This window comes from Chlamydotis macqueenii, chromosome 2, assembly GCF_036417535.1.
Source record: "Chlamydotis macqueenii isolate bChlMac1 chromosome 2, bChlMac1.mat, whole genome shotgun sequence".
Taxonomy (NCBI): Eukaryota; Metazoa; Chordata; class Aves; order Otidiformes; family Otididae; genus Chlamydotis; species Chlamydotis macqueenii.
In genome coordinates, this window is record NC_141557.1 from 43,405,557 (window position 1) to 43,428,111 (window position 22,555).

Below are 22,555 nucleotides of genomic sequence, written 5' to 3' on the forward strand. Positions count from 1 at the left end.
ACAGAAGACGGTATAAACTTCTCCTGAGATAAACATCTGTCTGTGGCTGCAGATGTTTAGCACTTAAAGGCTGGGCTTTATCTGCTGACTTCCTCAGGCATGTGTGCGAATGCTGGGAGGATCTCTGCACTAATCTAGCAAGGCTGCCTATGCAATGACTACCCACTAAAATAAGATGATAAAAATATCGATCTTAAATCGGAACGACATTTTTTGTCAATGTGTAAGGCATGCCTCCCTAGACTCAGAGGTGGCGAGGGTCATCACTTCAGAGATCAAGATGAAAATACAACGCCTACTCTCAGCTGTTTCAGTGCATCATTGCAATGATTGTTTGAGAATCTTTTGAAATAAAATACTATTTTTTGAAAGACCAAAGCCTGTTATACAGGGTATATGACTGCTTGGAATGACAAAACCAGTATTTCAGCTTTGATCCAACAAAACTGAACTAAAGGCTGTCAGAGAAAGAAAGAATCTGGTAAAAGAAAACACAAAGCCCATCTGTTCACGCTACCAAGAAAAACAGCTACGCGGTGCTGCCACCAAGGAGAATTATAACACAGCACATGGGTTAACAGACAGCATATTCAGGAGCCATCCATAAGAGAGGCACTTAGCCAGTGAAAGATGATAGCTGCTGATACTTGAATCCAGCCTTGTTTCTGGAGAGGTGAGGTTTCCTCCTTCAGTGAAATTAAACCCAGAGTATCAATTCTCTTCAATGGAGATAGTCACTTTCCATCAGCCATCCAGCACTCCTGGAGGCACAAGAAAGCAGGTTGTACCTTTATTTAGCTAAAAGCTTTTGAATAGGACATAAATTTCATACCAAGACTTTTAATTTTCCAGTTGTTAAGCCTCATGCACTTATATGCAGGCTTGCTCATGTGCTTCAGCTACAACCTCCTTTGCTCATCGAATGTGCGAAGCAGCAGCAGTACTTCCGTAACATGACAACGTCACCGACACTTTAGCCACATCAATGAGGAGGAGTTTGCAAAAGCAACTTGCGGAGGATTAGACTGAATTTTTTTCTTGTAATGCTTTGAATAGCATAGCAAAATGCTCATGTGTTTTAAGGCATTACTGGCATCTCCCATTAAACAGCAGGTAGTGTAGCCTGAATACTTCTGGAAAGGACATGTAAGCCTTATTAAATAAGGAAAAAAAAATTAAGGCAATTTCATTTTAATGTAGGAATGTTAACATTAATTTGATTGTCTTGCAATAATTTCTGGAATGGTTGCTTTTAAGAACCTAATCTTAACAAAGCCGTAAGAAATGGAAGAAAGAATTTAAATTAACTTACTTCATCCATTTATAAATTGTTTAGATTAATCACAGTAAACCAAACAGGATTCAGTCACACTTAAACACAGCCTTTGCCCAAGTATAAACTGTTTATTATATCTATGACACACAACCAGACAAAATTTATTCCTGATCTAGGGAATAGTCTAATTTGGTTTTATTAGCTCTAGAGGAAAATATTTTGCCAGAAGAAGGTTCACTTTTCAATGTAAAACATTCTCAATATAAAACTCTCCTGAGAGCAAGCAAGCGATGTAGCAAAGTCTTGCCATCTTCACCACATCATCAGCTCAGCCTAAAATTGGCTCCTAAGGCAGGGGAGGCCCTTCCCTGACGGGAGCAGGGCTGCATGGGGACCCACGAGGGACCCTGAGCACAGGCAGTGAATGGTCAGACAGCTGAAGCTGGGAGAGATGAAGCCTACTCCATGGGTTTTCATGTGCTCGCATTAAGAGATTTTTTTAATTTTTTTTTTTTTTTCCAGTAAGGCCATCCCTTTTCCCCACTGAAATACTGCTGAGGTCAATAGGTTTGACTTCATCACTTTAACCTATTAAATTAATGGATTATAGGCAGATTTCTAGTACGGACAATGTGCTTTTCATACCAACATATGGAGAGTGGTCACAGAGTAGCTTAAAGAGTAGTTTTCTTTTCTTCACATGTCTTCACATTGCTGCTAATGATGCAGAGTATCAGGTTCAAAAATCCTAGTGAGAGATACAACGAATTTTTACAAATAAATTTTTGCCTTTCAATTTTCCAGTGAAAATTTTGACCATCCTTGGAGAGTCTTGATTGCCATGTGCATTGGCTAGGCTGGAGCTCTGTAATTTTGCACTACTTGCCCTTCCATGCAGCATCAATCATATTAGCTTCTGGCTGAGATGGAAATGTATTTAACGGATAAATGCATAAAATAAACTTTGGACACACGGTCAGATAGGTCAAATGGTGATGTTCATTTTTTTCCATCTCCTTTTCTATATGTGCAGCCAATGCATTAGCAGTTGTGAGTGCCATCTTGCCACATTTCTTGCTTAATCCACACACCTTAGCAATAATAAAATTGTTAACTTGAGGATATGAAATGCTCTAATGAACACCTTGTGTATGCTTGTGACTCCATTTTGCTATATATGGTAAGAATTGCATTTTTAAATAACTGCTTTAATTGTCTTCCAGGAGTAATTAAAATTAAATTATTGATATTGTGACCTGCATGTAGTGCTTTCAAGACAATAATTATGGCGGGAAGGGCTCTTAATCAGGCAGGGAGGAGGCGCTCTTTTTGGTTTTGTTTTTGTTTTTTAAAAAATCTTGTGCAAATATCTCCTACATAATTGCCTTATCAGGCTCAATACTCCAGGACCAGAGCAATGTCTTTGTCTTCCAGTTCTAAAGAAACCCGGCAAACTAAATAGTGAGAGTATTTTTAATGAAGAAAAACATTAAAAAAAAAAAAAAACCACAGAAAATAAATCCCTTCAGGAAGAACTGCACAACTGAAAAGAAGGGTGGCTGGAAAGGCCAAAATGTTTGGTACTTGTTTGGTTGTATCAGTCTTCTCTCTAGCTACAATCAGATGATAAAAGATTGATTCTCAAGCTAGCATGGGATAAGAGAAGGGTGGAAAACCCTTAGTATATTGAACTGTTTCGGCCTGACTGATCTGGATGAAATTAATCCTCGCAGTCTCAGATCCATTCATTTCTGTATTTGACTACTGTAACTCTCCTGCATAAAATGGGAGTACTCGTCCAACTCCAAATCCAAACACATATCCCAGCCACATCATGGCCCTGTACCAAGGCAAGACTTTGATGGTCACACATCCTCCCCAGACCCCTGCTTTCCCACAGCATCAAGATGCAGGCACATGGACCCAACAGGCCTTTCAGCACCCTCCAGCCTCAACTGCATCCACAGCCAACTTGAGGTTCAACTACTTGAGGATCAAGTTCTCCGAGCTGCAACATGCTCCAGAAAGAATTCCTGCAGTTGTACAGCTTGCTTCTATGTTACCAAAGGGGCAGAGGTGGTACTTTTAGCATTTGAAAGGGGACAAGAGGAGCTGGGGACCAGTTCAGGTCCCTGTGTCTCAGAAAATTAGAGAGGACATGAGGAATCAAACTGTTTGAAGGCAACTGGAACAATAATGAGAAGAGGGTAGCAGTCAACATGGATTTGTCATGTAGGTGGTTTTTTTTCCCTACACAGCAGTAACTCTTGTAAAATTGAGAAGATACAGAAACTATGACATGGCTGGAGCTTAGAAAGGCTTTTGACATCACCTCAAATGATATTATTATTAGCAAACTAGGGAAATGTCTAAACTCAAGTACAGAGTGGGTGCAAAGCTGGCTTAAAAGACAGAATTGTTACTATGTAGGTCCCTAGGAGATGCTGAATACAGCTCCACAGCAACCCAGGTGTAGCCCCTATTCAGTATTTTAAATAACAGCCTAGGCGATGGATTAAAATACATGCTTATTAAAGCTGCAAACTGCATTGCACTGTGAGAGGCTGCACGTATGCTGCAGGATGGACCTACAAAACAATCTGTTCTTAACAGATTGAATAATTCATAGAATCATAGACCATCCCATAGTTGGAAAGGACCCACAAGGATCACTGAGTCCAACTCCCTGCTCCTCCCAGGACTACCTAAAACTAAACCATACGACTAAGAGCATCATCCAGATGCTCTTTGAAGTCTGACAGGATTGGTGCCATGACCACCTCCCCACAGAGCCTGTTCCAGTGACCAACCACCCTCTCAGTGAAGAACCTTTTCCTAATGTTCAATCTGAACTTCCCCTGATGCAGCTTCATCCCATTTTCTCATGTCATATTGCTGTCACCAGAGAGAGGAGATCAGTACCTCCCCCTCCACTGCTCCCCCCCCTGCCGAAGAAGTTGTAGACTGTGATGGGGTCCTCCCTCAGCCTTCTCTTCTCCAAGGTGAACAAACCAAGTGACCTCAGCCACTCCTCAAGACCTTTCACTATCTTGGTTGCCCTCCTCTAGACACACTTCAATAGTTTGATGTCTTTCTTATATTCAGGCTCCCAAAACTGCACATAGTACTCAAGGTGGGACTGCACCAGTGCAGTGTAGAAGGAGACAGTCATGTACCTTGACCATCTAGCTATGCTGTGCTTGATGAAGCAGCATGATCCTCTTTTGTGGGGACACTTACAAACAAGTAATTAAGCATACAGATATCTAACGGGGAGGGAAAAGACATGTAGAGCAGCGAAGCCAAAGAAGTTCTAGTGCTCAGAGTGGATCACAAACCTAACAAGAGACAATAGCGTCTTGCTGTTACAAAAAAAGGTGAACGTCACACCATGATGTATAAGCAGCAGTGGTGGCTGAGAGATGTACGAAGTAATCCTGTCTCTCTTTTGAACCCTGGCAAGGTTTCAGAGGACTGCTCAGTCTTGTTTTGGGCAGCAGAATAATCAGAAGACTTAGAAACAGGGCCTCTGAGGAAACGTGGGAGGCCCTAATGACTGTAATTCAGAACTAGAATGGAATTACTGTAATTTAGAACTAGAAAAGAAGATGATTAAGGAGTAAAAAGATAATAATCTTTGAACATGTAGAAGTTGCAAAGAGGAAAAATATGTGTTGCCCCTAATCTCGGTGGATGGATCAAGCACAGCAGGGAAAATCTAGATTATCCATTAAGAAAACCTCGTGGGAAGGCTGCAGGAAGTCCAGCAATTTTGATCATTAATTATAGACCAGGCAAAGGTTAGACACTAGTTCTCTGGTATCACTTGTCCTGTCTCTGGAGGGCCTTCATATTGTCTCAATGGCATCTTGAGGTCGTTTCCTGCCACAGGGGTTGCAGTTGTATGTTTAGTCTGTGCCTCCGAAGGTCTGAGTTCAAGGTGGTCGAGGAGCTGGAAATTTTGTTCTGTGGGAAATTCCAAAACATGGTGGGGCAAGGGGGAAGGACATCCTCTTTTGTAACTCACCATAGAACATTAATATTTCTCATGGAAAGGAAATTTGGATTGCTTCAGAACAAAAATCAAGCCTGGAAACTCAGCACTCTGAGGCCATACAGCTTAAAAGTGGTTTACGTGCTCTTGATTCCATTTTTAACCTTGGTAAAGAGCAAGAGTAAGGAATCACTGCTCAGCTGAGAGGCTCAGAGTCAGGGAAGTGCATTTTTCATGGCACCCAGAACTCCCCATTGCTAAGCATGCATGTGCCAAACCAGTGACCGGTGTCATTACGGGTTACATGGCATGGAAACACATTCCTATCACTATTGAGGCAGGATGACAAGAAATTATCTCAGGCCTGCGTGTATTTCCCTAAAGTCCATTGAAATCCAATGTTTTCACAGGAGATTTCTTAAAACAAAGCAACATTTTCTGACAAATCATGTTTGTCTGAAAAAAATCCCAAGAAGTAGTTCGAATTCTGGGATGTCTAAGAGCGCTCTTTGGAAGAGACATACTGTGTGTGGCACAAGTTGGTTACCAGAGGACACACCAGTAGATGGAGCACACGACTAGTCAGCGCTGCTCTTTGGCTCTGCAAAATCAATTAATATTCTCACTGTTCACTGCTCACAGCTTGAGACAAGAGAGCTGGGGGATAGAGGTCTGGATCAGCCACGAGGTCTGCCACCATGCTCCAGATGAGAGGCCAGATCTGCTTTGATGTTTACCACCAAATTTCTTGGATGGCTGACTATTTATATGGCATTTAGGCTTAGCTCATACACTGCTATTTATGCCATCATTATACTTATCCCCACAAGCTTCTATTTCCCAAGTGTTTAGTACATTGTACACCTAACCAAAAAGTTGCAGCTTTTTGCAAGTCCCCAAAGATTTTGCACTGTTTGACTGAGTCTCGCCTGCCACAAGCTCTTAAAAATCACCTAGTTCTTCACGCACATCAAACTCTAAAACTGACAACATAGCTTCATCAGCAAATTTCATGAACACGTCTGATCTACCTGAAAGGGTTCATGATGACAGTATGAAGCTAGATTAGCCTGAAATCCATACCAGTACATAACTGGTTATCTTCCTTTCTCCATCACACATGTTCATTTTTCACTAGATAGCCCTACCCACCTTACATTTTCCATCCTGCTTCTCATTTTATGTTTTCCAAATGATACCACATCAAATACTGTAAGAGTCCAGTCTAGAAAATCAATTTTTTTTTTTCACAGAAAAAAAAATGGTTAGTCTAGCACCATCTCTCTCTGCTAAGCCCATATCACACTATGTCCCATTTTTCACTGTCTGCTGTCTCCTGGTTGTGACTCCTTCAACAATTTTTCTAAAGCCACGGTGTGACTTTTCACAAAAATAGAAGTTTTAAATTCCTTGTGCATCATTCTTCTGAAAAACAAGACAACTAACATTTTTCTCCCACCTGTTGCCTTGTTTTCCAAGGCCAAATTGGTTTCCCATGTTGCACAGTGCACAGCAAAGTCCTGATCTTGGTGTTACGACAGTTCTCACAGGAGCAGTGAGTGATCATCAGCTGAGCATCTAGACAAATCCATTGCTGAGAAAGAGAAGGCAAAATGTCACTTCAAGACACCAACCTGAGCACTGCTTTTGCTTCAGCTTTCAATTTTCCTCCTTCTGCTACTCTGACATTTTTCCTATGGTGCCAAAAACTGAAAAATCTCCCTCTGAAAAAAAATGTCCAGCCATGAGAGATGGCACAGAAACAGAAAAGAGTAAAAAAATCCTTATCACCTGGCATGAAAGGGGCAGGATGTATAAAGCTGCCAGTGCCAGTGCCTGTCAGATTTCAGGAGTCACTTCCCCGAATGACAAGCTGGGTGAAAGTTTCTTGATCGAACAGTGTTATACAGAGGACAATAGAGCACACAGTCCCAAAGGCAGATGTTATTTTCCATGCTATTTCATGGCAAGTGCTTTCATCATACTTTCCATTTTTAATTAGCTCTGTAGAAATTAACGCTCTCCAAGTTACTTACAAGAAAGTACTTACAAGAAAGAAAGAATTTCATCACAACAGAACATCTGTGTTTGACAGCACTATTAAGGGCCCATGTCCTTCACTTTCTATTATTGGCCTTTATCCTTCATAAAATAAAGATTTTACTGATTTTTTTTAAATAAACAGTTAAAATATGTGATGTATTATACTTCAATTGTACATGAGCTACTGAAGCTTAAAGTGGTCATCTCTGTTGGGCTTTTTCAAGATTACCCTTTCAGTATCACTTTGATTACTGAGAATGCTTTAAAACAAAATTCACTCTGGTATACACAAAAATCATTACTGTACTACAAAGTGTCCTGCCTTCCAGAAGGGGTTGTCTAGGTACAGCGGATGGACCATGCTACGTTGGGGCAGCCTGCTGCAGAGTTAGGGTATATGCAAGTTCTTTCATGACTCCATGGTGGGTGCTGCTTCACCGCTCTGCTCCCACCGCGCAGCCATGCAGCACAGTCACGTACATTAGATTTAGCAGAGGTTAATCATTCATATGACCATTGTTTCCTTCTGTGGGTTTGCCTTGAAACCTTTGACGTTCTCTTTATTGTACCTCTTGCTGTGCAAATTTCCTTGTTTTGTTTTGCCTCTCAAAGTAATTTTTGGTTGATTATTGTGTGGTTACAGAATTAGAGTAATAACATCTAATTGTACATCTGAAGCAAAAACATGTAATTGTGGGAGAGTAGATTCAATTTAAAGAAAGGAAACCCCTCTACCAGGGCTTCTCGTGGTTTGCACAGTGCATTTGCCAGGCAGTGCTGCTTTGATTGCATCTAACCTGCAATTAGCATGTGCAATTAAGACATAATGAATGTGTGCAATTGCATTATTTCAGGATGTAACAGTAGCAATATTTAGCAGTTACTGTACTAGACACGGTGCTTATAAGCTCAAATGATTTATCAGCATTTACCAATTATGCCACAGAAAGGAAGGCGGGTGTGTGAGTGAGCCTTGCATACAAGCAGTTTCCAGGATGAACACAGTTCACCCTCCCGCTGAAAGCCCATGGAAGTAGGCAGCAGGAAAGAGACGCTGGACAGATTTAGTGCTTTTGAGAACAGAGGGGCTCAAATGACACTTCCAGCTTACCATTGGCTTGTCATAGAGGTCATGTGTGACATAACTGGAGAAAGCAGACTTAGCATTTAGTATTTCTGAATTATTCTTCTCCTATGCCTTCAACATTTCGCATCCGTTTTGTAAGCCAAATAATGCTACCCCAGGATTTAAAAATAAAAATTACTTGAGCATGAACTAATGCTGTGATCTGTGTGTATCAGAAAGCCTCAGGCACATAACAGGTTTTTACAGCTGACATTCTGGGAATGGAACTCTACCCATTCTACCAGATTTCTCTTAAAGGACATTACTTGTCCTTTAAGGGTCAAATGATAGTTGAAAAGCATCTTAGTGCATCACTGAAGTATACAAATGAAAATACATTTCAATTCAGTCTCACAGAAAAAAAAAAGATAAATCTGATTTTCTAGGCACGAAACTTGAATAGATAATGGAGGTATTCCGAGTGCCAAACTGCTGGTGTTGAAATGAAAGATCCCAGTGATAAAACTCACAACCCCAGTCCAGCAAGTGCTTCCAGTTAACTCAGTAAGAGTTAGAAGCAGTAAAATTATACATAATCAGACTTCATTGATTTGTATTAATCTATCACAGAAAATCATATTTGAATTCCTGAGATCAGGACTGCTTGTTCCAGGCATGATTTGTGTGGGTGATTTTTGCACATGGACCCAGCACAAAATGCCCGAGGTTCTCACAAGATGCATCCACACAACTGAGAGCAAAAACTGCATCAGCATCCCTTCTGTCTAAATATTTCCTTCCTTTCCTAAAGCTCCATATTGAAAAAAGATTATTAATAGTAGACACAAGAAATTACAATGATTGAAACAGCCAGTGGATTAGATTCTACACTGATTTATACCTATACCTCAGTACTTCCAGAACTTGTCTTCGCATTCTGAGAGATGGCACTTCTCAGTAACTAGGAAAGGGAGCTTGTGGGCCAATCCCATCTAGCTAGAATAGTAAATAACTAAATTAAATGGCCATTTCTGCTAAAACAATTTAACTTCTGCATTTGAAAGAAGGAGTAAGATAAATTGTGACACATTTTCATCCAAGATGTTTATTAAAGATGATCTGGGCACAGCACACAGATAAACCACATCCTGAAGCAGAGTTAGACTAGGTTTCACATTTTAAAGCTGTGCTGGCAGTTTGTTGCTTCTCCATCTGGAAAGCTCATGCATCCCTTCTTTATATATATCTCTGCAGTTTTAGATTGACAAATGACAAACACAACCTGTATTTATAAGGGTGTCATTTACTTCACTTTTTATTAAAATCATCAGCTACAAAACAGACATTTTGTATATACTATCCTAAATAGGCAACTATGAGAAAATGACATTAGTCCTGAAATGAGACCATCATATTGCACACCTGGGATGTGATAAGGGGTCAGCAATAATAGAAAATATATGGAGATGAGATAAGGTACTCACATCACACTTTGAAGATATCAGTGCACATGTTGATCAGAGACCTATTTTCTGCAAACATTAAAAAAAAGTTATATTTTGCTCACATTTAAAAATACCATAGCCACTACTGCTACAGAAAGGAACTGGTTACTTCAGTCTGACATGTGCCGTGTCACAGTACCTGGAAACAGAAATGCACAAACAACACGATGAGAAACAAGACTAACACTTTTCTGATAGTAGCAGTGCAACAAAACACCATGGACCAAATTCTTAGCTGACAGAAGGAGACATAGCTCCCCCTGAATCAAGAAAATCAAGTACTCACCAAGAATCTGGACCATAATCAAAAACATCCTGACATGGTATTCTGTCTTTCCTTTCAGGTCAAAAAAGAGAAGGAGAAAGAGTAACAGTCCTTTTTAACTCAAGAAGCAACAGCAAAGTAATCTCATCCATCCAGCACCCCTTGCATACTCTGTACTCCACCCAGAGGGGCTGGGAAGCTAAAAAACCCTTACAGGCCCAGAATTTAGTTAAGTGCTTTCCAAGCTGGTATAGCCAGAAGCACAAGATAATAAATGATAAAGTGAACTGCAGGTATTACAGTGCAGAACACTTGGAACACATCACTATGTTCATTCTAATGTTAATATCAATGTGGGTTTTGACTTAAGGTCCAGTGGCTCACTACAATAGCACAAAAATATTCACTTCCTGGACACCGTTAAAGGCATCTGTCAAGTGCTGCAGGGTGACTTTTGCTCCTGTCTACTGCTCTGATAGTGTGACCTCCTTGGGTATCATGACTTTGATAAACTTTCCATACCATCATCCTGGAGAGTGGAAGTAGGAATGTCACGCAATGTTGGATCCTAGTACAATGTAGGAAATGGAAACAAGAAAGCATTGTGTTCAAGGACAGCTTTCAGCAGGACAGAAAACATTATAGCAGAAAGGTTTATATTGGTCAGTACCACCTCAAATACAGAATAAGAAACAAACATCAAAACATTGAAGTTACATAGGTGTCGATTACAAGGTGAAAGACGCGGTTATTTCCATTAGTTTGCTGCAAGAACTTCACCCCAAAAAAAAGACATTTCTATCTTTATAAAAACAGATCAAAAGTAAACTGTAATTCGTAACACAAACATGAAGTTTAGAATTTAATTTTGCAATTTAAGATTGACAAAAAATACTCAGACTGTTCATATCACAGGCAGGCTTCACTGATCACCACCACCTTAATCTCAGTGTCAAAATACAAATTATATACTGATAACATAAGACTGAGTCATCTCAAATCTGCAGGAAAATACAGACAGACAATGACAAATATGTAATTTTGCTATACTCTTAATATATAGTCACCATGCATAAAAATATATATATCCTTCAGGTAAATATATTTATTTTTTCTCTGTTATAATTTTAAAGTGCATCTAAAAGGTGCTAAATAGATCTTTATGCTTTAAAAACAGAGGAAGGTGAACAGCAGTTCAGAAATGACAGGTAACTCCTGTCAATAAAGAGGTAAGAACTTCTAAGTGCTATTCCAATGTTCTCAGCTCTGCTGAAGTGGTGGTGATATTTTGGGTGGACAACACTGGCAAACACTGACTGGGCCCAATCATTCTATTTCATAGAATCACAAAATCAGTTAGGTTGGAAGGGATCTTAGTAGGTCATCTAGTTCTACCTGCTCAAAGCAGGGTCAATGTTGGTTGCTTGTGGCTTTGTGCAGGTGGGTCCTGCAAATCTCGCAGGATGGTGGCTGCACAACCCCATGCTGACTGTGCTCATGATGGAAAATCTGGGCAATCCACCTAGTTAGGGGCCTTGAGGAATGCTTCATACAAGTCCACGATGTTCAGTCTTATCAGTGTAACTACCAACCAGGCCTCTACCCTTAAACACATACCAAACTAAAACATTGACAGAGAAGACTAAGTATTAACTAGCATTTTAAAGCTCACTGAGTGAAATCCACTAACGGTAGCTTCGGAGGAGTATTGCCTGCAAATGTAAGTGACCCCTTTGAGCTGCACTGTGCACAGGCACCCCGTAAATAGCTGCTCTCCTTAGGACGTAGACACCATTGTCAGAAGTGCTCCCTTCTTGAGGAAACACTTCCCAGAATGGTGGCACTGGTGCTGCAAGCACTGGCCTGCCCCCGGCCACTCTCAGCCCCCATCAGCGAATACTTTCCTGTGAAGGGGTTTCTACCTGCAGAGCTCTCAACATCACTCTGTAAAATGACAGTTTCCAAACTATATGTCATGCTTTTCACTACCTTTCACAAAATAGCACCAGAATGCTGCTGCCATTCTCTTTCCATAAACATCACCTGAGCAGCACCTGGTGCTGTGGAGCTACAGCTACAAGTCCTTAGCGAGGAGTTCAATTTCATCCAGCAAGAAGTCCATGTCCTCTCGACTAACTTGCGGGCTGATCACCACCTGGCGGAAGAAGTTGACTTTGCCCTGGTGAGGCTGGTACCCAAGCATCATGCTGCCCTTCTTCATCATCCTTTCTTTAACTATAGGAGCAACCTGAAAGCAGAGACAAAAAAAGGGTTGATGTCACACTCAGATGTCACACTCACACTCAGTCGATTTGGGCAGGAACTGTATTTTGTGACTTATGAAGGTTTTTTTTTGAAATGTCTGAGGTTTCCACCCCTTGCCTGCCTTCCCATTGCCTGCCCCAAGAAACATTAAAGCTCAGATGCGCAGGTTTAGAGGCAAACTGTGCACTGAGACCCTCAGATTCTTGGACTTCTGGCAGAATCAGAGCAAGATCTAAAACCTCCAAAAGCCTGCTGCTTGGGGCATTCATCTGTGACATGGGAAAGCTTGGGTTAAGGTCCCTAATCTTCCTGATTTAGATCAAAGGTTTGAACTCAGGAAGAACGTCAACCACAGCTGGTAAAAGGCAGGGTTTCTCTCCTTATGATAACTAGGCTAAGGCTGACTACTCGCCCTTGATGGCCCTTCTCCACATCTGCAAAGTAGCTCTCCTTAGAGGACACTCTCCATTGAACCCTTGTGAAACCTAAGCTGCCAAAGAAGTCAGTGTGATACAATATGAAGGGAGAAGGCCTGATCCTGGAGCTTAAGATTTCATCTCTTAGATTTAAGGCATAAGTAGCATTAGGCTACACCACTCTTGTGTTGAATGGGATGAAATCTCGTAGGTGTCTCACTGCAGAAAAAAAACTCCTAAGTAAGATTGGTGGAGTCAAGTCCTTATAGCTGAACACCTGACCTCATCTCAGCAGGGCTATTAACCTTGTCCAATTAATCTTATGCTTAACCTTAAGCATGTGGGTAGTTCTGTATTCTCATGCTTCAAATCAGTCATAAGCTTAAATACATTGCTGGATTAAGTATTCCTTGGAAGACAGAATTCAACATAAATAAGTATTTTGACAGAAGTAGTATTTTTAAAAAATGTATTGCATTTTAATATATTACTAATAACACTAATGTATTTCAGAATACTGCATTCCTTTTCTTCCTTTTGTGAGAGTTTGACTTTGAACTAAGTAAATAGGTGTATGACCTAACCTTGGTTTCTGCATTAATTTATTTCAGCTCTAAAAGTTACTGCCAGAAACTACCACCTGATCTGCAAAAGAAAAATGATGATGCCAACCTTGCCTTAATAGCTTTATTTTTACATGGCACATTTTAGAAGGCAGGTCCCATACAGTTTGCTTAGATAGAAACAGCTAAGGTTTTAAATGATAACAGCCTAGCTTTCCTGTATTTGTTTAGTGGTACATGCCTAAATTACCATTTTTTCAAGATGTACATTGAATTCAGAGGAGGAGTGTTTACGGTTCTAACTTAATTTGCCTCTCTGGTTTTGGTTTATCTTTGTGACAAAGCTCTGTGGTTTATTTAATGGTTGTTTTTTAAACTGTGAGAGCGATAGAGTCACGACTGTAATTAAAGTCCAGAGTGTGACATCAGTATGAATTACGCACACAAAAGCAATAAATATCCTTTCAGAATGCAATATGCAATCAGAATTTTGGGTTTTTTGCATATTGCTGCTAGCAAAAAAAAAAAAGACAAATAAGTTGTGAAAGTACTTCTGATAAACATTTGGGAAACAAGAAAACAACAATGAGGACAAGAACATTCAGAATTCCAACAGAAATGTTAAGAGGCATTCTGCAATGCCTTCAGTCACATTCAATAGCACCTTTTTCCATAAAATCCATAAAACCTAATGTGGAGCTCCAGGTGTGCCTACCGCGTAAAGATCCTAATGAAAGCTACCAATGAAAACACAGTTCTGCTGTTTATCTGCAACCAAAATAATCAAATATATCCCTATACCACCATCCACCTGGGTTTCTGTCTGCCTAGCAAGTGATTTAAGGATTCCTCACGTTTCTTGTTTTATAGCTCAGAATTACATCAGACTAACCTCTGGGAGTCCATACTCACAAGAAAAAAAACCAATCTTAATAAATCACTGAATGCAGTACTGCACAGTGCTAACACTAGGGCAAAATCTAGGCCTTATAATTGTTTTTGCACAATTTGCCAGTGGTGGAGTCAAATGGGAAGGCACTTGGTTGGGACCACTCCTGGTTATGCACACTAGTGAAGAGACCTGCAACACACATTCTCTCAAACAGTGAATAACTTTGGCATGGTAAAAACTCTCCTACAGTTCGCATGTGTTCAACCCTTTAAGAGCACACACGGCTATTAAGATCTCTACTCTTCCATTTTTATCCACATCAGCTATAGGCTGAGATAGCAATGACACTGTGAGAACGCTTGGAAGACATTGTGCCCAGGAGACATTGTGCTGGGCACCGTATACAGACAGAAAAGAAAAAATTCCTTCACCCTTATACTTGACAAGAACCCCCAAGCACTTCTGCTCATGGAATAAAGACACTACAAGTGCAAGGGGAGAAGCAAATTCTTCTTAATATACTTTCTCAAGCTCTTCTTTAAGATTCAAATCCCTATAGCAACTTTTAGCCTTTATTGATGTTCCATCAGAGTTGTTTCATCTTTTGTATCAGGCTATTGATTCTCTTCATTTCAACACCCAGTGCTCCACAATCCATCATCCCAAAATGTGCAGTAGCACAAACTGAGACCACAAAAGCAAAAACATTTAGAGCCTCAGTAATTTAAGCACTGTAAATATACTGTATTTCAGTAGATCTTCTCTCATGGAAAGGAAAGTGGAAAAATCTCACTTTCATTATCTCATTCATCCTCCAAGCTAATGAAGTCGTCCTCTTAATTTGAAGTGCATACATCCCTTTTTGAAAGGAAAACAAACATTCTCCACTTAAAAGAAACAAAGCATAAAACTGTCTTATGGGCATTTGACAGGATTATTTTTTGAAAGATTTTCCATGGAGTGTTTTGCATGTTGTACTTCCTAACGTGACGCAGTCACTGTAGCAGAACTATCAGGGCTCCTATCCACAGAAAGCAGTAAGGAACGGAATACATGCACAAATGCTTAAGTACATGTCTTACAAAAGAATCATTAAATGATTCATGCATGCTAAGGCTTGGACTTGAGGAGCACGGGGTATGACGGCTAACTGAAAGTAAAGGCAGCTACCACTTTGCAGCAGAAAAATTAGACCTATAAGGAACTAATTGCCTAGTGAGGAGTTCAATGAGTTTCATTCCCACTGAAGTCAATGAGACCTGAGAATGCTCAAATATCAGAAAGAGCTGCACAGCCCCATTCAGGACAGGCTCCTTGGAAAGCAATTACTGAGAGTGAGATTGCTTCACCAGTCCAATTATTTTACTACAGAACTTACTTCAAATTGTAAATCTAATTCTTTATGTGGCCCGTCAGTGGAGCAGTCTCAGAATTTTAAGTGTAATATATCCTAATGCCAAAGTCCTCTTCTCTCCCTTGCTCCATTCACCTCTTCCTTCCCACCGCTGGCCTCCCCTGACAATCCATCCTGGAGATATTATTCAAACATTCACTACAGCAGCATATTTGCTAGCAGACATGCCCTTCTTATACCTGGAAAGGTGAGGAGGATGTACAGTGCACGGAAGGCCATCCTGCAGCAGAGCTGCTCACATTGCACTGGGCAACCAGAGGCTCAGGAAACTACTTTGCCTGAGGACTGATCCATGCATCACAGTCTCCCCGTGCAGACCTACACAGAGGCTGTAACATCTCATGCTTCCCTTACTGTTAATAGCAGAGTTTTTGTCAAACTAGAGCAAAAATTACACAGTAGTTAAGCTCCTTCTCTATCTACCTAGGTGAGAGGATAATCTCTTCTCCCTCTCTCAGCCAGCACTCAGCCACACTACAAACAACAGAAAGTTTTAGCCCTAAAGTTTAAGTTGTTTCTATCAAGAGTCCCAACCACAGCTGATCATCCTATATATTCACATGGAAGACGCCAATGTTCCTTCCCAGCACGTACACACACAGAGCAGTGTGATAAGCAGCCAGGGCCAGCTTGAACACTACAGCTGAAGTATCTAGTGTACCAGGAGGACCAGGAAAGCAACATATCTCCCTCTCCATATCTCAAGTATCCTTGAGAAGAGTGGTTCTGCACAATCATACAGCAGGGAAATACCTTAAAAACCACTATGTTCCCCTAATTGACTCGTCAATGGCATTCAATGCAAGTTTCTCCAACACTTCAAGAATTTCCACCAAGCTCAGGCTGTGACCGCATACACACTTCAGCAACCACCATTAAGGACTGACTCATCTATAGAGTTGAGTGCTTTCTCAGCAGAAGCAGGCACCTAGTGTCTCCAAGAGCTAGTTCCTACGTTTGGACAGTTAAAATCCTTTCAGAAGGCTTGATGAAACACCTATTTGAGATAATTTCTTCTTCTTCCAGCTAGCAAGGCCTTCAAAACCATTCTCACAGTGGTCAAGCTATGTAAGCTTGGTCCTTAAACTAAGAACAATTTCCTAGCCCATGGGTTTCTTGTGTAAAGTGAAATCTCCAGAGCAGCTCTGTTCCCACCCAATTAGTTACACCACAGTATTATGCTTTGGAATACATTCACTGTAAGCTGACTCCTGTTGAACAGTATGGATATTTGTAATTAGGATTGGTTTGTAAAAGTTTATTCTAACTACAGAAAATCCCCCCACAGTAGAGAGGGTAGGTGCCTAGCTTTTTCAAATCACACAATCCCATTAACTTCTAAAGTACGGACCCCACTATTACCAGCTTATAACCCAAGTCCTATATTTAGTCCAAAATAGCTGATGCTTTCTGATGACAAGGGACAGAAAAGAGTAATGTAGCTCTTTTGTTCATAGGAGGCAAATCCACTGAGCCCCCAACCCCAGCTGCACTAATGCTCCTGGGTATGGATAGCCAAATAAGTTGTTCTAAGGAGGAGCAGAATTTCCCAACAAATATGCTACCTTGTTCTTCCTGCTCAAATATAGAAATAAGCACCTACTGGTTTTAATTTGCCTCTTATTTTTCTGCTCTGATGTTGTTTCTTACAATTGCAATTAACGGATATGCTGAAAGTGCAAGAAAGCTCAGGTTTGACAACTGCAAAATAGCTTAGCGATAATGGAAGAACATGTTCAACTTTGGTTATAAATTTATTTCTCCATGCCCTCCCTTGATCTGTAAGGGATGTCATTTTAGACCTAACCCAGTATTTGCAAACTATCCCATCACAAATTATTTTCTATGCCTCTGACAGTGTACCTCTGTTACCTGAATGCTACCTGTACTGCCATCATTCTCACAGACTCTAGTTGTATCAGTCTAGTCATACTAGATGTTGACATAGCACAACAGCTTTTCCAAACTGTAGGCTAGAAGCTATACTCTTGAAAAGTAGCATTCTGCAAATTTTTTATTTAAGCACTAAGGCAACAGGAATTGAGTTGCAAACTGAAAACAATGCTGGGTAAAAAAATTCTATTAAGTGATGAATTTATGAAAATATATTGCTTCAGGGGGAAAAAAAAAATGTGAATTTGACAAATAGCCCAAGGGAAAAGATAGCATTATCCAGAAAAATAAAGACATCAGAAAAGCCTAAAGGTTTTCTAAATTTTTGAAACAAAAATATTTTGAGTATTTGTTTCAGAACCCTGTTTTCAATTAAAACTTAAATTCAATTGGAAATTGACCTATTTTCAATAGAAAAGGGCTGAGGAAACTGAAACTAAGCAAATTGCTTCATTTTAGTTTGTCTGAAAACACAAATTCTTTCTGGTCAACTGAAACCAAAAAATTGCTTCTAGTTTCTTAATTCGATGGTGAAACCAAAAAATCCATTGTTTGTACAACCATAAATATGTGGGATCAAAAGTGCTGATATTTCTTAACTAAAACATCTGTAGAATTTTTGGCCCACAGAAAAGACAGAAAGTATGAGAAAATTCATGAGACTGCATGTTCTGTCGGCAAAATTTGGCTGGGAATCTCATGTGAAGAGCTTTGAGTAGTGTGGATGACTAAACGTGCTAGCCCAGTAAGTACTACAAAGTCAGAATGCCTGTAAAAACTGCTGTTAATACTGGCAACTGCTATCAGAAACATTTTTCCAAATCTTCTGAACAGTTCCAAGTCACTGAGCATCTACGCAACATAAAGGTGAAGAGCTATTCCAGCTGCTGGCAGCAGCGACTCTCAGTCACCAGACCCCATTCTTCTCCTCCTGAAATTGATTTCAAAATTGCCAGGGACTTCAACGGAAGCAGAATGCAATATTTAAATTTCCTCCTGATGTGTCTGCTTCAGGTTGCAGTTTGCAAACAACCTTCAGCTTTTACTAGAGAAAGCCACCCTTGTGGTAAATCAATAACCTTTCTAGGGATCTGCAAAAGCAGGCTAGACAGCGTTGGAAAGACAGGAGCATATCAGCAGATCAAACTATTCCTCTTCCTCAAATTCAGCCTTGACGGAATTCTCTAAGGTACTGAATACTGCACTAGAAATTGGCTGAAGATTCGTAGCTAGAAGACACTCGCTTCGTAGCTACTCGCCCTTTTGACAAATGGAAAGATCACATTCTCATGATTTCACAAATATGGAAAACACATTTTGTATTCTTGCCTCAATTACTCCTTGCAAGGGAAGAAAAGTTTATACAGAACAGTCTCTCTCTTCTGACCACAAAAATCTATTTTGGCTCCCCCAGAAGGGGCAAATTTTCATTTGGAAGTTTGTGATTGTTACTTAAAAGGCAATTTATCGGCTATACAAAGTCTGACAAGTTACGCTTCCTGCTAGAAATTACTAGGTTGGATTCATGTATATGCACAAGAGAAAAAAACTGTTGTACAGCAATAGCTACCAAAAAAGTAAACAAAACCCCAATTCAGTGAAGTATTTGGACACAATTTTAAACTTTTACATATGGGCTATTAATTTCAGTAGGTCTTCACAATATTGTTTTTTATCTTGCTTCAAGGACAGCACAGTGGTTGAACTGGATACAGACTCAACAAATCGGACTGGTCCCTAACCCTGCCAGAGGCTGTTTGGACAAATCACTCCTTCTCTTTCGGGTAACATCTTTCTTTTTTTCCCTTCACAGGAGGCATATAACCCTTCAGGGTTGTGAAGTCTCTATGTGTTCATACATCTATTGCAATCAGCCCTGATACCTCTTGGGTGCTCTCTACGCTAGTATAATATATATTAAATCATTTCTCTGCCAAATAGGCCTCACAAACGTCTGTCACAGCGTATCTGCTGCATTTCCCAGCACAAGTGCAGAAGATAACTTTGGTATGAGTGATACTAGCCAGTATTAAGTAAGAACAGTAGGTGGCATTTTAATATCAATCATTGGCTGCAACACAAGTGAACAGAACACTTTCCTTGGTTGGTTGTAATCACAAAACTAGCTAAATACTATAAATATTTGGAAGTAAGAGTGCTTTCAACATATTATAACAGTGAGAAAGTATATCCTCCAGTGTCAAGTACATTTTCTTGCCTTGTGCTGCAACATCAGTTGCTGGCTTTAAAACAACAGCCTTTTTCCTTTTTGGTGATAATTAAAAACAAACTCAGACCATTTGTCAGCTGTCACCCCAACCCGGACAATCGAAATACCAAATATTTGCACACCCAATCACAGCTTTGTTCCCGTAGCCAAGGCACTCTGTAAAACCCAAACATGTTTTTCTTTTGTCTAGAATTTGTTCTGGGCCCTCATCCCTAAACCACTAATAAATTATTGCCGTACACTGTTGCGCCAGTGTTCCCCTTGTGCCACACCAGGCAACAAAAGGAGAAATAAGTGCATTTGTCAAAATAGCAGTAACCACTTCCACATGCTTTGCAGCAACTAACATATCAAAGGAGAACAGAAGCTGCTGTATTTTTGTCCCAACATCGACATCCTCTGTGCACCTTCAACTCAGGGCTGTGGGTATGTCTACGCTGTCATACTTTGCACATCATCTTCTCACCCATTCCCTTTTGCCAGAAGACACATTCATGAACCCCACAAGTCACTGAAAATGACTTGACTAATGGGAGATGGCAAGCTGACTTTGGATTTTAATTGCCTTAAATGACTTCTTTAGCCGGTCATTTATGCAACAAAAAATAGCCTTCAGACAAAGGCTTTTACACTAATGGTATTTGCCTCTGCAAAGGAGGAGGCAGAGCAGACAGTATCCAGAACAGAATCAGCACTTAAAGATGTTTGTGTATATTTCTACTTACAGCCAAAATGTACATTGGTGAACAACGTCGTTTTCCAGGTGCACAGTCCCACGTCTCCTTCTGCCTGAGTACACGTGGCTTTTCAGGACAACTCACGTGGATTTCTTATTATTGTGTTGCTTTACCTACGTCTTACTAACAAGCCATGTGGAAAGGGTAGGCATTAAGAAAACTCCGAAGTCTAGCACACAATGCTATGAATCCAGCAGTCTGATCTGTTTACATAAGAGTTGAGCACTACTGGTTTTATAAAAACAATTATTTTAAAAGCTTTCATAGCATACACAAGGTTCTTCTGTGCAACATTTCATTAAGGTCCCATTTTAATGACTAGGTTTCAGTCTTTCAGTCCTGCCAAAGACAAGCTCCCCTTCTCCATTCAGGATGAAAGGGTAGCTTGTCATCTTGAAAGCAAGAGTAACTAACAAAAAAATACCTTTTTTAGTTTGTATGCATAGGGATGAGCTTCTGTTCTACTCCACTGGGGGAGAAAAAAAATCACAGTGCAACGTGAGTGTCTGGGGCTGGGAGGAGCACTTTACAATAGAAAGATTACACTATATGGTGACAAAAGTTCAAAAACTCAACACACTTCTGGTGTAGAGAAAGGAATGTAACTTCAGAAACTTGCAATGATTCCCAATTGTTGAGATCTTATTTACTACTTGCATAAATCAGCTTCTGGCACAAGGTAGCTGCACCTTCTGTATTTGCATTACAGTAAGGATTAAAGAACAGTAATGCCTCCGTTCATACTCTTTAATCAGATCTAAAGAAAAATGAGTATTACAACAAAATAAGATATCTTTTGTGTCTTCTTTTTCTCCTTTAAAAACATAATAATGACCTTCACAGAGGCTGTTTACTATCTTTTGGAGGAAGTGGGGGTGTGTTGTCTACCATGATTCAGACTGCTGCCACAAAAGCAAGGCTGCTGTCTGATCTGATCATCCAATTAAACAAAGGAAATGATCCCCTTTACCCACAATCCAGTGAAATATAGGAACAATAAATGTCAGTTATTACAATTGTTTTGCCTGCCCAAGACTCATTTATTTAAAGATAAATCTGGACATGAATTAAAGGCCACCAAACCCTTCCACATGGAGCCCTATCGGTCAACAACATTTTCCCCATGTACATCTTGTCCCAGGACAACGCTCATTTCAAGCTCAGCCTTCCTCCTCCTGCTCCTCTCATGCCTAGGGAGCATGTGTGTGTGTCCCCCACTCCCACCCCCCAACCTGAAATGCAAGGTATGTTACAAACCTCTGTGCTTAAATGCATGGATAATCAGGAAACTGAAAGAGCAAAGCAGGACTCCTAGGGTTTCAAAATTTGCAAATTTTCTGGCAGTCTGAAAGGGTGGGAAGTGAAGGGAAATAATGATTTGTACTTACAAGTATTTGCAAACTAAAGAACCAAAATATATGCAACTGCAATTAATAAAAGCCTTAGCTAAATGGAACTAGACTGCAGTCAATCCCTAGATAATTTAAGGGTGGAGTGGGGAGGGAAGGCACACTGGGCTCAAAATTTAGCAACTCTCTCGCAGAGATTTGTAACAATATATTTACCTCAAAAGGAACGCATGGAATAAAAAATTTGCTAACCACAGGCCTACCCTACACCCCTATAGATACGGCTCAGCATTCAGAGCTACAGATTAAATCCCCTAATCCTGTATATCAAATTGCTCTGAGACCTTATTCTTTTGCCAGTCTGACCTGGTATTCACTCTGCACCGCGGCAAATGCCACAATTTCCCTTTGTGCCAACAGCTACCTATAAATCACACCAAAAATGTAAAAAAAAGTACAATTAGAAGGAAAAGAATAGTAGGGTGAAAAAAGGTGAAAAACTTGCATGTTTTTGTTGGGCTTCCACACCAGCATATATATTTTTACAAGAGAGAGAGCAAGAACAATCTTTTGATCTTTGAAAGCAGTTACGATCTACTATGTAAAACTCATCCATTAAAGTCTGCTAGATTTCACTTCCTTTATCG

At 40.2% G+C, this 22,555-nt stretch overlaps 1 protein-coding gene across 1 annotated transcript in view; it reads right to left on the reverse strand.

Moving 5' to 3' along the window:
• Positions 1 to 9,464: 9,464 nt before the first annotated feature.
• GADL1 (GAD like acidic amino acid decarboxylase 1) overlaps positions 9,465 to 22,555 on the reverse strand; it is an 84,400-nt gene continuing 71,309 nt past the window's right edge. Inside the window, exon 15 of the mRNA XM_086742741.1 lies at positions 9,465 to 12,397. Coding sequence (XP_086598867.1) covers positions 12,224 to 12,397 — 174 coding nt within the window. The 3' untranslated portion in view covers positions 9,465 to 12,223. The remainder of the gene's footprint in view (positions 12,398 to 22,555) is intronic.